Below are 14,064 nucleotides of genomic sequence, written 5' to 3'. Positions count from 1 at the left end.
TTCACAGGGTGGATAACTTCCATTAAACATGCCAAAGATCTTCATTTCTCCAGCATGTTACCAGCTAACGAGTTGTCATTTTTAATCTATTAATTCGCGCCTTTGTATGCTCTAAAATTGGCATTCTCCATTGCCCGACAATAGAAATTGTAAACCACTTGATTTGTTAATGAGATACTGTACAATATTAAGTTGATTAATTAAAATATCCTTTGCTATTTTGCAATTACAACTGAATAGGCTGAAGGAATATTTTAAATAGACAGCTTTTGATGAAATTGTTTGCCCCTTAACTATTAAGTGTTCCAAATTTGCATTTCCTCCAGTAAAAAAATTAATGTAAAGTGGTCATTTCTTCCAAGGATATAGTTTTGTTGCCACAGGATCTAATATGACCTTCCAAATGTTAGAACATGGTGATAAAGTGGAAAAATCAGAAATCCAATAATTGGGAATGTGTTCTAGTTGACTGTATGTTCAAAGGGAAAACAAGCCTTTTTTTTGTAAAATGGGGAAGAGACAAAGGCTGGAATTTTCTGGCCCGTACACGCCAGCGGGATTTTCCCATCCTGCTGCAGTGAACGGAAATTTGGCTTCTTGCCAAAACTTCCATCTTCGCTGCAATGGGTGCGTGGTGTGAATGAGCGGTAAGATCACACCCAAATTGTTTGAATTGATAGAATTAGGACTTAGCGATACTGATTAGCATGGCCAAACTGGGAACAGGTGTTTACCTGAGGCAAGTTTGGTAACAATGGAGGATTGGGGTAGATTTCAGATTTACATTCTAAAAGATGAGCGCTTCAGTAGGAAAGGTAATTATGGCTAACTTCTGAGGAGGTTAGTTCAGACAACGGAAGGTCAAGAAGAAAGACAATGGCCAAAATTTTCTGGCCATTCCCACAGCGGGATCTTCTGGTGCCCCCAGTGGTGAGATCCAGCCATGGGTTCCCCAGTGGTGAAGGGTACGAACAATGGGAAAACCCTTTGACAGTGGCAGCTCAGGAAGATCCCATCGCTGACCAATAGAAGGTCATCTCCGCCACCAGAAAACACACCATAGGGGTTGGTGGAGGACACAGAAAATCCCATCTAGTATATCAAAGGCCATTCACCCTGCAGGGAGATCGCAGACCCCACCTTCCAAACCCATAACCATTACCATCTACAAAGACAAGGGCAATGGATAATTGGAAACACCACCACCTTGAAGTTCCCCTCCAAATCACTTGCCATCCCGGCTTGGAAATAAGTTCCTTCACTGCTACTGGGTCAAAATCCTGGAATCTATCCCAAACAACACTGTGGGTGTATCTACACCTCGGTGACTGCAGCGAAGAAGGCAGCTTACCATCACCTTTTCAAGGACAACAAGTGATGGGCAATAAATGCTGGCCTAACCTGTGGTGCCCACATTGTGTAGGTAAATCACAAAACAGCAGAAAGCTGTGTTCACTCCTATCAAGTTCTGTATGGAGGAAGCCCATGATGAGAAACCAATTGTCTCTATTCCAGCTTGGACACAACCCCAGAAGATGTAGGTGCCTAGTGTGGTAACTATTTCTGGAATTTGCTTCTAGTTTTAAAGAACAAAGAACAATACAGCACAGGAACAGGCCCTTCGGCCCTCCAAGCCCGCGCCGCTCCCCGGTCCAGGATTGAATCCTGAATCCAGGATCCCCGCCCAATTTTCCAGCCTATCTACATACCAATATCCTATCCACCGAGCTGTCCCTCACAGCTACGATGCTTTGTTCATTACAACCTATTAACTTACCCCCACCCCCCCATTCCAGACCATGTGATCTCCAGGGAGAGGCGAAAACCCAGAGTGAAAAACCCCAGGGCCAATATGGGGAAAAAAAATCTGGGAAATTCCTCTCCGACCCCCTGAGGCGATCGAAACGAGTCCAGGAGATCACAATGGCCCCGATCGGAAAATGCTTCCCAACCCTAGTCATTTCCACTTCCACGAACACCATATGAATTCCCTGCCCCCGAGACAGGTTCCCAACTATCCGCAGTCTCACTCTGTACTGGCACCAGCAAGATGATCATAGAATGAAGCCTTGAAACGAGAAACCAGGAACAATTAGCCCGCGCCGCTCCCTGGTCCAAACTAGACCACTCTTTTGTATCCCTCCATTCCCACTCCATTCATATAGCTGTCTAGATAAGTCTTAAACGTTCCCAGTGTGTCCGCCTCCACCACCTTGCCCGGCAACACATTCCAGGCCCCCACGACCCTCTGTGTGAAATATGTCCTTCTGATATCTGTGTTAAACCTCCCCCCCTTCACCTTGAACCTATGACCCCTCGTGAACGTCACCACCGACCCGGGGAAAAGCTTCCCACCGTTCACCCTATCTATGCCTTTCATAATTTTATACACCTCTATTAAGTCTCCCCTCATCCTCCGTCTTTCCAAGGAGAACAACCCCAGTTTCCCCAATCTCTCCTCATAACCAAGCCCCTCCATACCAGGCAACATCCTGGTAAACCTCCTCTGTACTCTCTCCAAAGCCTCCACGTCCTTCTGGTAGTGTGGCGACCAGAACTGGACGCAGTATTCCAAATGCGGCCGAACCAACGTTCTATACATCTGCAACATCAGACCCCAACTTTTATACTCTATGCCCCGTCCTATAAAGGCAAGCATGCCATATGCCTTCTTCACCACCTTCTCCACCTGTGACGTCACCTTCAAAGCTTATGGGATGTTGTTTGAGGCGGTTTAGCTCTGAGGCTGGCAAAATAGAGGGTTTGGATCTGGGTAGATTTGAAGATATTGAGGATAGCCATGAATTTAGTTAATTGTATTTCAGTTGACTTTCTTATTGTGTGTTTTACTGTTTAACAAACATTTATTTTGTTTAAAATCCTCCCAAAAGAATCTGGTCTTCACATCTTTCCTCACGTTATACAAATTGCAAAAAGACAGTTAAGAACAGACATTGCAAAATTTCCTGCTGAGTTTTGGAATACCCCAACATTAACATCAGCTGTGCTCAGAACTTCCTACGTCACTCGCATTTGACTCTGGAAATCTCAAAAAGGTTTTCATTTTGTATTATCTGATGACAAAAAATATGAGCTGGAATTCTTTGGCAGTTCATGCCGGCGGGTTTCTCTGGTTCGGCTGGCGGCACACCCCCTGCAGTGGGGTTCCCAGCGGTGTTGGACGGCTTCAGTGGAAATTCCCATTGACAGCGGAGGGACCAGAAGATGCTTCCACCAGGAAACAGCACATTGCTTCCTGCTGTTGAGAAAAATACTGAGGGGAGGCCAGAGAATGAAACAAAGAATAGGAATAGGACCAAAAGGCATTTATTTATTGATGAGAGAAACCTGGTACAGGAGTTGAAGTTTTGAAGTTAATTTATTAGTGTCACAAGTAGGCTTACATTAACACTGCAATAAAGTTACTGTGAAAATCCCCTAGTCGCCACACTCCGGCGCCTGTTCGGGTACACTCAGGGAGAATTTAGCATGGGCAATGCACCTAACCAGTACATATTTTGGACTGTGGGAGGAAACTGGAGCACCCAGAGGAAACCCATGCAGACACGGGGAGAACGTGCAGACTCCACACAGACAGTGACCCACGGCAGGAATCGAACCCATGTCCCTGGCGCTGTGAGGCAGCAGTGCTAACCACTGTGCCGCTGTGCCACCCAGTTCTAGGCTGCTCTGGAGTCAGGATTCAGTCTTTATGATGTTAACTACATGGCTGCTGGATCATTCTGCCCAAGAGAGGATGCCACCATCTAGGGTGATCACTCACTCTCAGTTCCCATTGATCCCTCAAGTCAGGTGACTCATTTATGCTGTAGTTTCTCAAAGAGACAGGCACCACATACACCACAACCTTACTTTCCTGAGAAAAGCCATTCAAGAATAGCTTTAAATACAGTAAACTACCGTAACGTTTTGGTAATTGAGAACCAGACAAATGTTCAACATAATAAGAAGGGCATTTAATCTGAGAATTAACTTCCAGACTGCAACGTTGTGCTGCTTCTCTTACAATAGCTGCCTCACCTCAGCTTCATAATGTTCCTCTTGACTCTTCACTGAAATGTCTACCTGTCTTTACATTATTTGGGAGAATGCTTTGCCTGTATGCATGTCAGGGAAGCATCATTGGTTATGTACCCACCACCTCACAGAATGGGACTTGAATCTGTTAAATCTGAAGAGAAAATGAGATTCAGTAGGTCAAAATAATTGAATGTTTTTTCCCATCGTTAGATATTAGTAAGAAAGGGAAAATAATCAAGCATAGTTATTGGCAAATTTGCACTTGAATTTATCATATTTATGAAAAAAGTTTAAAGTTCATTTATTTGTGTCATAAGTAGGCTTACATTAACACTGCAATGAAGTTACTGTGAAAATCCCCTACTCGCCACAGTCCGGTGCCTGTTCGGGTACACTGAGGGAGAATTTAGCATGATCAATGCACCTAACCAGCACGTCTTTCGGACTGTGGGAGGAAACCGGAGCATCCAGAGGAAACCCACGCAGACACGGGGAGAACATGCAGACTCCGTGCAGACAGTGACCCAAGCCGAGAATTGAACTTGGGTCCCTGGCGCTGTGAGGCAGCAGTGCTAATCACTGTGCCACCATGTCACCCGATTGCAGTTCTAGGCTGCTCTGGAGTCAGGATTCAGTCTTTATGATGTTAACTACATGGCTGCTGGATCATTCTGCCCAAGAGAGGATGCCACCATCTAGGGTGATCACTCACTCTCAGTTCCCATTGATCCCTCAAGTCAGGTGACTCATTTATGCTGTAGTTTCTCAAAGAGACAGGCACCACATACACCACAACCTTACTTTCCTGAGAAAAGCCATTCAAGAATAGCTTTAAATACAGTAAACTACTGTAATGTTTTGGTAATTGAGAACCAGACAAATGTTCAACATAATAAGAAAGGCATTTAATCTGAGAATTAACTTCCAGACTGAATCATAGAAACCCCACAGTACAGAAAGAGGCCATTCGGCCCATCGAGTCTGCACCGACCACAATCCCACCCAGGCCCTACCCCCACATCCCTATATATTTACCCACTAATCCCTCTAACCTACGCATCTCAGGACACTAAGGGGCAATTTTTAGCATGGCCAATCAACCTAACCCACACATCTTTGGACTGTAACTGTTGTGCTGCTTCTCTTACAATAGCTGCCTCATCTCAGCTTCATAATGTTCCTCTTGACTCTTCACTGAAATGTCTACCTGTCTTTACATTATTTGGGCGAATGCTTTACCTGTATGCATGCCAGGGAAGCATCATTGGTTATGTACCCACCAGTACCGGATTGAGACTTGGTGAGGCCCTAAGCTATATAAAGCTTGGAGGCCCCTTGTTAAAAAGTTACACCAAAAGGTCTCACAAAGGTGCGTACCAAAACAGGACCTTGGGTCGCCACAAAAAAATTGAAAACATAATTATGCCTTTTAATTATTTAATAGCAAGGTATTTAAAGTGAAAAATACAAATTATTTTCAAATGAATGCATTTACTGATTACATATTTATCATTTGGCTGGCTTGATCTCTCATAGATTTTGGTAATTTTGGTAATTTTTTGAGTTGCTCTTCAAGCTGGTGCTTTCTTTTTCTTTTCTGGTATCCGCTCTTAAATGTTCTCTTCATTGTAAACCTTCTGAAATTTTGTGCGGCCCCTGCGGATTGTGGAGGCCCTAAACTGTAGCTTGTTTAGCCTAAATCCACCTCACAGAATGGGACTGCAATCAGTGTTAAATCTGAAGAGAAAATGAGATTCAGTAGTTCAAAATAATTGAATTTTTTTCCCCATAGATAGATATTAGTAAGAAAGGGAAAATAATCAAGCATAGTTATTGGCAAATTTGCACTTGAGTTTATCATATTTATGAAAAAAGTTTAAAGTTTATTTATTCGTGTCATAAGTAGGCTTACATTAACACTGCAATGAAGTTACTTTGAAAATCCCCTACTTGTCTGTTCTGGTACACTGAGGGAGAATCTAGCATGGCCAATGCACCTAACCAGCACGTCTTTTGGACTGCGGGAGGAAACCGGAGCCCCCAGAGGAAACCCACGCAGACACGGGGAGAACATGCAGACTCTGTGCAGATAGTGACCCAAGCCGGGAATCGAACCTGAGTCCTTGGCGCTGTGAGGCAGCAGTGCTAACCACTGTGCCACCGCAAAAACAATCTTGTAATGATGCCAAATAAAAAATTAGTTCAATAATTTTGTTGAACAAAAGATTTAAAAGTAATATTCACTGCTTTGGTATAGGTATGTTGCAATGAGTGAACCATACTATAACATTAATTCAAAAATGACTTATAATTAATTTTTTTGAATACTTATTAACTAAAATTGCATCTTTTTGATATTTAAAAATTGCAGCATGGGTTCATTAATGAGTATGATTATCAAACTGCCTACACCAGTTATCCTTTTAAAAAGATTGTATTAATTTTGAACTCAAATGTTTGCAATGGAATATTTTTCCAGCAATGAGTCTGAACCATGATTGTCGTTCCCATTCAAATCCATAATCAAGGTTCTCCATTTCTCTCTCATTCTTTTTGGGACATGGGCATTGCTGGCCGGTCAGCATTTATTGCCCATCCCTAGTTGCCCTTGTTCAGAGGGCAGTTGAGAGTCAACCACTGTGGCTCTGGATGTCACATGCATCTCCACACCATGTCACATGTAGGCCAGACCAGGTAAGGATGGCATACTTCCTTCTCTAATGGACATTAGTGAGCCAGATGGGTTTTTACAACAATCGACAATGGTTTCATGGTCATCAGTAAATTCTTAATTCCAGATTTGTTTTTATTGAATTCAAATTCCACCACCTGTCATGGCGGGATTCGAACCCGAGTCCCCAGAACATTATTGAGTTTCTGGGATAATACCACTAGGCCTTTGCTCTCCCAGCAACTGAATTTTTTTGTACTCAACATCATTAGTCGAGTGGGAGCTGCACCTCCATTACATTTCCGAAAAAGACACAAAAGCAAAAAACTGACAGTTTGCATCTAAATTATACATATTCAGCGTATCAATTATTACAGTTATTCAAAATAGTTAACCTTCCTTGAAGTTAGATCTGGGGGCCCGCAATGCACCAGTAAATTTCAGATTCATTCTCATGAGTTTCCTCTTTCACATGGCAGATTTGGCACAAATTGTACCAATTTGACAACCTTACCACTGAGATTCTGCAGGGGTGATCATTGTGCAAAATGAAAAAGACCATGGCTGGAATTTTCCGGCCGTTCTTGCCAGCAGGATTTTCCAGTCCCGCTGCAGTGAACGGAGATTTAACTGAGTACCAAATTCTCCGTCCTCGCTGGCAGCGGTGTCGGGGCTTGAATGGCTGGAATATTCCAGCCCATATTAGCATAGCTACCCTCAGAACAGTTCTGACTTTCCCTTTGTAAACCTCTTCACCGCATGTTTCTCCTTAAAGGTGGACTTTAATACCTCTCTCTTTCACCAAACTTCTGGTCACTGATCCTGCCATCTCGAACTTTGTTTCAGTGTCGATATTTGTCGGAATGCGCTCCTGTGATTTGTCTTGGGACATATTACTCTGTCAAAGATGCTATATAAATGCAAGTTCTTTTCAAATTACAAACATTCTAAAACTGAGACAAGTGGAAGGCATGGAGATGCACGACGTTTAAGTAGAAGCAAATACCCTGCAGAAAGGAAGCTAGGCAATGTTTGAAGAGAAATCAAAATATTTACTAGCAATTGTATTGCATGTCGGAGATCCCAAAAATGGTAAAAGGAATCAGTGAATTTTGTTTTATTATTAAAGCAGTTTGGTTTCCTCAAATCCAGATGCAATAAGCAGGAAAGCAAGATCTAAAAGATTAACAGCAATACATTAGAGTACATCCCAGTTTACTAACAGGATCTATTAAATTGGCCCTCGAACCAGCATTTAATTAGTATTTTTGCAATGACTAATTATATACACAGTTATTCATATAGCCAGAGTTCTCTAACTTATGAAATCAAGTGCAATAGCTCTATGCCTTGTGATATATGTGAAATAAATATGTAGATCGCAGTCAGGTCATAACTCGCTGTACCTACCGATTACAGTGAGATGTGTGCTGGCAGTGATGCTTGTGACAACATTAGTAGCGACACATTCCCATTGTCCGTGGTCCTCTTTGCTGAGAGCTTTGAATTGCAAGCTGCCACTTGGAAGGATGTTGTGCTTGCTTTTACTGGGCTTCCCTACCTTCAAAGAGTCAACAAACCAAACACACATATATCAGGTCAGTCTGAAAACCCCCTGCTTTCTCAGCCCCTCATGCATGTTCAAATGAGTTTCCATTCAGTTTATGTTTTATAATTATGCAGTTATACACTTGAAAGAGAAAAGTGACTGGCACATCAGGATGTCCCAGAGTGCTTCCCAGACTATCAAATACTTTTGGTGTACAGTCAGGTGAAAACAGCAGCCAATTTATGCAGGGTGAGATCCCACATACAGCAATGAGACAAATGACCAGATCAACTGTATTTTGGTGTTGGTTGAGGGATAAACGTTGGCCATGAAACCAGGTGAAATCCCGACACTTCTCCAAATAATGTCACATGTCCACCTGAGGGGGGGGGGGGGGGGGGGGCGAATGGAAAATGCTCTGTCACTTAAATAAAGACATGGAAACACAGCACTTCTGGCAACATCTGTGGAGACAGAAATAAAATTAATGGTACGAGTTGATGAATTAACTGTAAATAGCCAGAGGTGTGACAGGTTTTATGTATGTATAAGGTGTTGCCAGGATGGCACTGCCGGGTTGGCGAGCCCAGGAGCCGGGGTGAAGCCAGGGCCAGGCGATGATGGCAGGGGAGGGGTTGGATGTGGGAAGATTGCCGATGATATTAGATGGTGGGGTGGGGTGGAAGCTGATGTCCGTTGGAGGGGAGGGAGTTCTGTATTTTAACATTGAGATTGGGGGCGCTCCGATCTCTGTGGAACTGGCCTTGCTGGTTTTTTTAGACCCCGCCCCTCAAGAATGACGGCACACAATGCACCCCCCGCCCCAACCCTGCTTTTTATCTGACCAAGTGTCAGGAGATCTGGAGAGAAAATCTGCCTGTTTCTCTGGAGCGAAAGACACCGGTTTTCAGTCAGAATCTGACACTTTGCCATTGTTTGGAAAATTCTGCACCTAATATTTAATATTATATACAATATAAAATTGTTCAGGAGACTTAAAGGTTCTTTTCTTTCCATTGTACTCTGGGAAATCTGATGGTATTTGATCAATCGATAACTGATTTTTCAAGTTTTGATTTGCAGGAAGAAAAGACAGGTGAGATTCTTTGGCCTCCCAGTCATGTGTTTCCCGCCGGCGGGAGGTGGCGCTAGCGGCGGGATTCTCTGCTCCCGCCACTGTCAATGGGAATTCCCATTAACATCACCCCCGCGCCGACGGGAAACCCACAGGCAGGGGTGGGCTACCGGCAGGACTGGAGAATCCCGCCGGCGTGAACGGCCGGAGAATTCTGAGATTTTTAACCTGTCAGATAAGGGAAGGGTGATTTTCTAGATCTCCATCCTGCTGCAGGGAGATACCTGATTGACGCATGTTTGTAGGAACACAACCTGGAAATGGTTTTGTCATGTCATCAGCATTTGCGTTCGGGCTGGAGCCAGGCATGTTCTATTACACCTTTGCATGTGGGTTAATGAAGGCAGCAGACAGCAGACCACTGGGAATTGCACAGTAGAAGGAGGGCATTGGACAAGAAGTAGAAAACCACGATTTCATCCCAGTTGTGTGTGCTGATCGCTCAGAGGCAGGAACAGTCAAAATAGATCCAAACCCACCAACGCCAGCAAGAGAATCAGACCTGCATCCCGAGCAGAACTGATAAGCACCTTAAATCTCAACAAATGTCGAAGTCTCAATGACTTTCTGCTCCCTGAGGCAGATGAATCGGCAGATGGGCTCCGGCAGACATTCGGATTATGCTTTCAAATTTTTACAACCGATTACAAAGCTGGTCTCCATTTTACATTGTTGCAGTCTGCACCTTTGTTACTCCTTCATAAAACAGCCATTTGGGTAGCTTTCTTTATTTCCTTTAAATAGGCAGTGATTTGCAGCTGCCTTGAGCTCACTTGGAATTCAAAGCCAGGTTGGGAAATCACCCGAGGGGGAAGAGGGAAAAATCAGGACGTAAAAATATAAACTACCGTGTGGCGTGTAATTATGCTCCGGCCTCCTGGGGATGCAGAAAACAATATCACACATCTCTTTTGGGTAATTTACAGCCAGGAAGCATTCATGTAATTGTATAAACAACCAGGACACATTTCAACTCTTGGTACGAGAAATTTCAATCTGCTCGTATTCCCCGAAGCCCTTTACATTTGATGGAAAAGTGGTTTTAATGAAACGGAAAAATGATCCCTCCCGGAGGTGAACATTTGCACTCGCTCTCTCATAATATTGAATGTACCATTCTCTGCTTATTTAGCCTGATTCTCACCAATTCTTGGAAAGAACATTGGGAATTATCTGCAGTTGACAACTAACATCTCATCTATCAACGCAAAACTTTAATGGATAACCTCCGTCATATAAAATGGAAAAGTTTTGGCCTCTAAACCTAATTAGTAAGTTAAACCTGTTGTTATTTTAGGTGGATGGATTCGAGATGAGCATAAGAACACAAGAGGGGCAGGAGTAGGCCATAAGGTTCTTCCAGCCTTTCAATAAGATCATGGCTGATCTTCTACTTTGACTCCACCTTCCCCACGCTATCCCCAGGTCCCTTAATTCTGTTACTGAACAAAAATCGATCAATCTCTGTCTTAAATGTCCTCAATTCCATAGAGCTTCCATAGTTCTCTAAGGTAGTGAATTCCAAAGATTTACAAATCTTTCAGTGCAAAAATATCTTCTCATTCCATTCAAATGACCAAGCTTTTATTCTGAGACTGTGAACCCTCGTTTCAGATTCCCCATCCTGCCAGCACCTACCCTGTCAAGTCCTTTTGGAAATTTTATATGTTTCACACAGATCACCCCACGCTCTTCTGAACTCCAGAGAACATTGGCCCAGTTTATTCAATTTCTTCTCAAAGGACAGCCCCATCGTCCCCGGGAAGCGAGGTCAGCATGCGGGTCAAAGGGTTAGAAAGAATGTGAATATGTTGGTAGGGTTAGATGAAGAGGGGTGGGAGGATGTTCATGTAGAGCTTAAAACCAGCATGCAGCAGAGGGGCTGAATAGCCTGCTCCTTGTGCTGTTATTAGTTTTTGATGCTTCATAATTTTCTTCCCTTCTTTCCTGAAGATGCTGGCTTGAGCTGTTGAGTTCCAGATTTGCTGAGCACTCAAGGGTGCCACGATTTTGGAGGAAATGTTAAACTGAGGCCCCGTTTGCCTTCTTGGATGAGCATTAAAGATCCCATGGCACCATGCCATTTGATGACGAGCAGGGGCAATCTCACGGTGTCTCGGTGAATACTTGTACCTCAACTAACACCTAAAGCAGATGACCTCCAAAGCATTGGGAAAGGAGTCATGGATACAGACTTATGGGCGTTGAATTGTCTCTCTCTTGGCTGTATCATTTTTCTATATTTTTCAGCTGAATTTGGGTTGGACATTCTGTGGTCCCTAAACAACCATCTATTTCATTGCTGTTTGTGGGATCTTGCTGTGTTCAAATTGGCGGCTGCATTTCCTACATTACAATAGTGACTACGCTTAAAAATTAAAAAGCACTTCATTGGTTGTAAAACGCTTTGAGACATCTGAAGGAAAAGTGCCATATAAATGTTAGGGCGTGATCTTACTGGCTGCTCACGCCACGATCCTGCTGCAGCGAGGTCGGAGAATTTGGCACCCAGCCGAATCTCTGTTCACTGCAGTGGGATGGGAAAATCCCACCAGCGTGAATGGCCGTAACATTCTGGCCTTAGTCTTTCTTTTACATTGTAGGATTGTCAATTATGGCGGGTCACAAAGTCTAGTCTGATCCAGCCCTTCCCCGACACTCACACACCTGGCCTTTGCAGCATTTCCTCTGGGTAGTCATGAGGGATAGTGATTGTGTTGACTTTTTCATCCTATCCAGGGATTTTGGAAGGTTAAAATTTTTTAATTAGTGTCACCAGTGGGCTTACATTAATACTGCAATGAAGTTACTGTGAAAATCCACTAGTCTATACACTCTGGCGCCTGTTTGGTTACACTGCAGCAGAATTTAGCATGCAACTAACCAGCACATCTTTCGGACTGTGGGCGGAAACCGCAGCACCTGGAGAAAATCCAGTGAGAGACAGGGGAGAACATGCAAACTCCACACAGACAGTGACCCAAGCCGGGAATTGAACCCAGGTCCCTGGCGCTGTGAGGCAGCAGGGTTAACCACAGTGTCATCGTGCCTCCCAGTTGTACTAGCCCAGTTGCTGCATGGCAGAGATCTACGCAGATTTGAGGATTCAATTTGGGCATCGATTTGTAAAAAAATCTGAATCAAATACATTCAATTATTTGGTAAAACCATGTAGTTAATCAAACTACTTTCTTTGAAATGTATCTTTCGATTATCATTCAAATTGGAAACTTGAAAATCATGATTAAGTGCCTTCATAGTTTTTGTGCTCCAGCAGTTATAGAGTCACAGAGGTTTACAGCATGGAAACAGGCCCTTCAACCCAGATTGATTTTCCCAATGCACTGGGAAAGGAGTAGTGGATGTAGAGTTCTGGGTGTTGAATGGTCACTTTCTCGGCTACCTCTTGTGAAAATAACTCCTTTCAGCCCAATTTGGGTTGGGTATCTGCTCCTGAACTCGTGGTCCCTAAACAATCGCAAATCTAAGATTGAGAGATGCGAGCAGAGATCTATTTGTGAGATACCCAAGCATGTGAAACCAATTGCTGCTGTGAAATGAACTCAATATACTCTGGTATATTGTGATGGCGCTTGGAAGAATTTCCTCAGCGGATCAGGCTCTTTTGGGGCAGGTGGTTAAAAAAACTCAAGAATCCTGCCACATCTCCATCTAAAGGCAATAACAATAGAAGAGTTCAAACATTTGGGCAAACCACCACAGCAAATGTCCCTGTGTAATGTTTATACAATGGCAAAAAGAATTCGACCTTTTGTTTGCATCTTGCTCCTTCTTTGAAATCCACAATTTTGGTCTATTGCTGCAAATAAAGCTGGTGTTATTGCAAACACTCCCAGGACATCCATCTCCTCTCTCTGCAACTATTGCTAGTACCAAATTCATGGATGGCTGAGACACATTTTATTCAAATTCATGAAAAAGCAGATTTGTATTCACAAGATGGAAGATCTGATCATTGCCTGTGAAATGTATCCCTTCAATCAAGTTATGATGCGTTATATGACTTGTTTTCCATTCCAATGTTATCTTTTGTTTACAAGAGTTTTTTTTTAAACCTTCATTCAAAAAGCAGCTCAAATCAATCAATGGTAATTTATGAAGTACAACTTCAGCATCGGGTTCTTCCAATTTAGCTTCTACAACAGATGCGGGTTCATTGCAAACATTCAACATACGAGCTGGACAAGTTATTAGAGGAGGCTGATGCTAATATGATTCATTATGAAGACTCACAACAGCAGGTTAAAGTCCAACAGGTTTATTTGGAATCATGAGCTTTCGGAACACTGCTCCTTCATTAGGTAAGTGGATCATTCACCTGATGAAGGAGCGGCGCTCCGAAAGCTCGTGATTCCAAATAACTTTAACCTGCTGTAGTAAGACTTCTTACTGTGCGCATCCCAGTCCAACGCCAGCATCTCCACGTCATGATTCATTATGACGCATTGATGTTCCTGAGTAACGTCACTGTTTGGCAATTTTCAGAGAAACTTGGACAGGAGATAGATAGAGTGGACGTTCAAAAACTATTTCCTCGGGTGGATGGAGCTATTGCAAGGGGGCATAACTATAGGGTTCATGGTGGGAGATATAGGAAGGATGTCAGAGGTAGGTTCTTTACTCAGAGAGTGGTTGGGGTGTGGAATG

At 43.3% G+C, this 14,064-nt stretch overlaps 1 protein-coding gene across 1 annotated transcript in view; it reads right to left on the bottom strand.

Moving 5' to 3' along the window:
• igsf9bb (immunoglobulin superfamily, member 9Bb) overlaps positions 1–14,064 on the bottom strand; it is a 683,212-nt gene that overhangs the window by 100,542 nt on the left and 568,606 nt on the right. Inside the window, exon 12 of the mRNA XM_078198934.1 lies at positions 8,123–8,273. Coding sequence (XP_078055060.1) covers positions 8,123–8,273 — 151 coding nt within the window. The remainder of the gene's footprint in view (positions 1–8,122; positions 8,274–14,064) is intronic.

This window comes from Mustelus asterias, chromosome 27 (genome assembly GCF_964213995.1).
Source record: "Mustelus asterias chromosome 27, sMusAst1.hap1.1, whole genome shotgun sequence".
In the NCBI taxonomy this organism is placed as follows: Eukaryota; Metazoa; Chordata; class Chondrichthyes; order Carcharhiniformes; family Triakidae; genus Mustelus; species Mustelus asterias.
The sequence above is the reverse complement of the archived record's forward strand: the minus strand, read 5'-3'. Positions and strand labels throughout refer to the sequence as shown.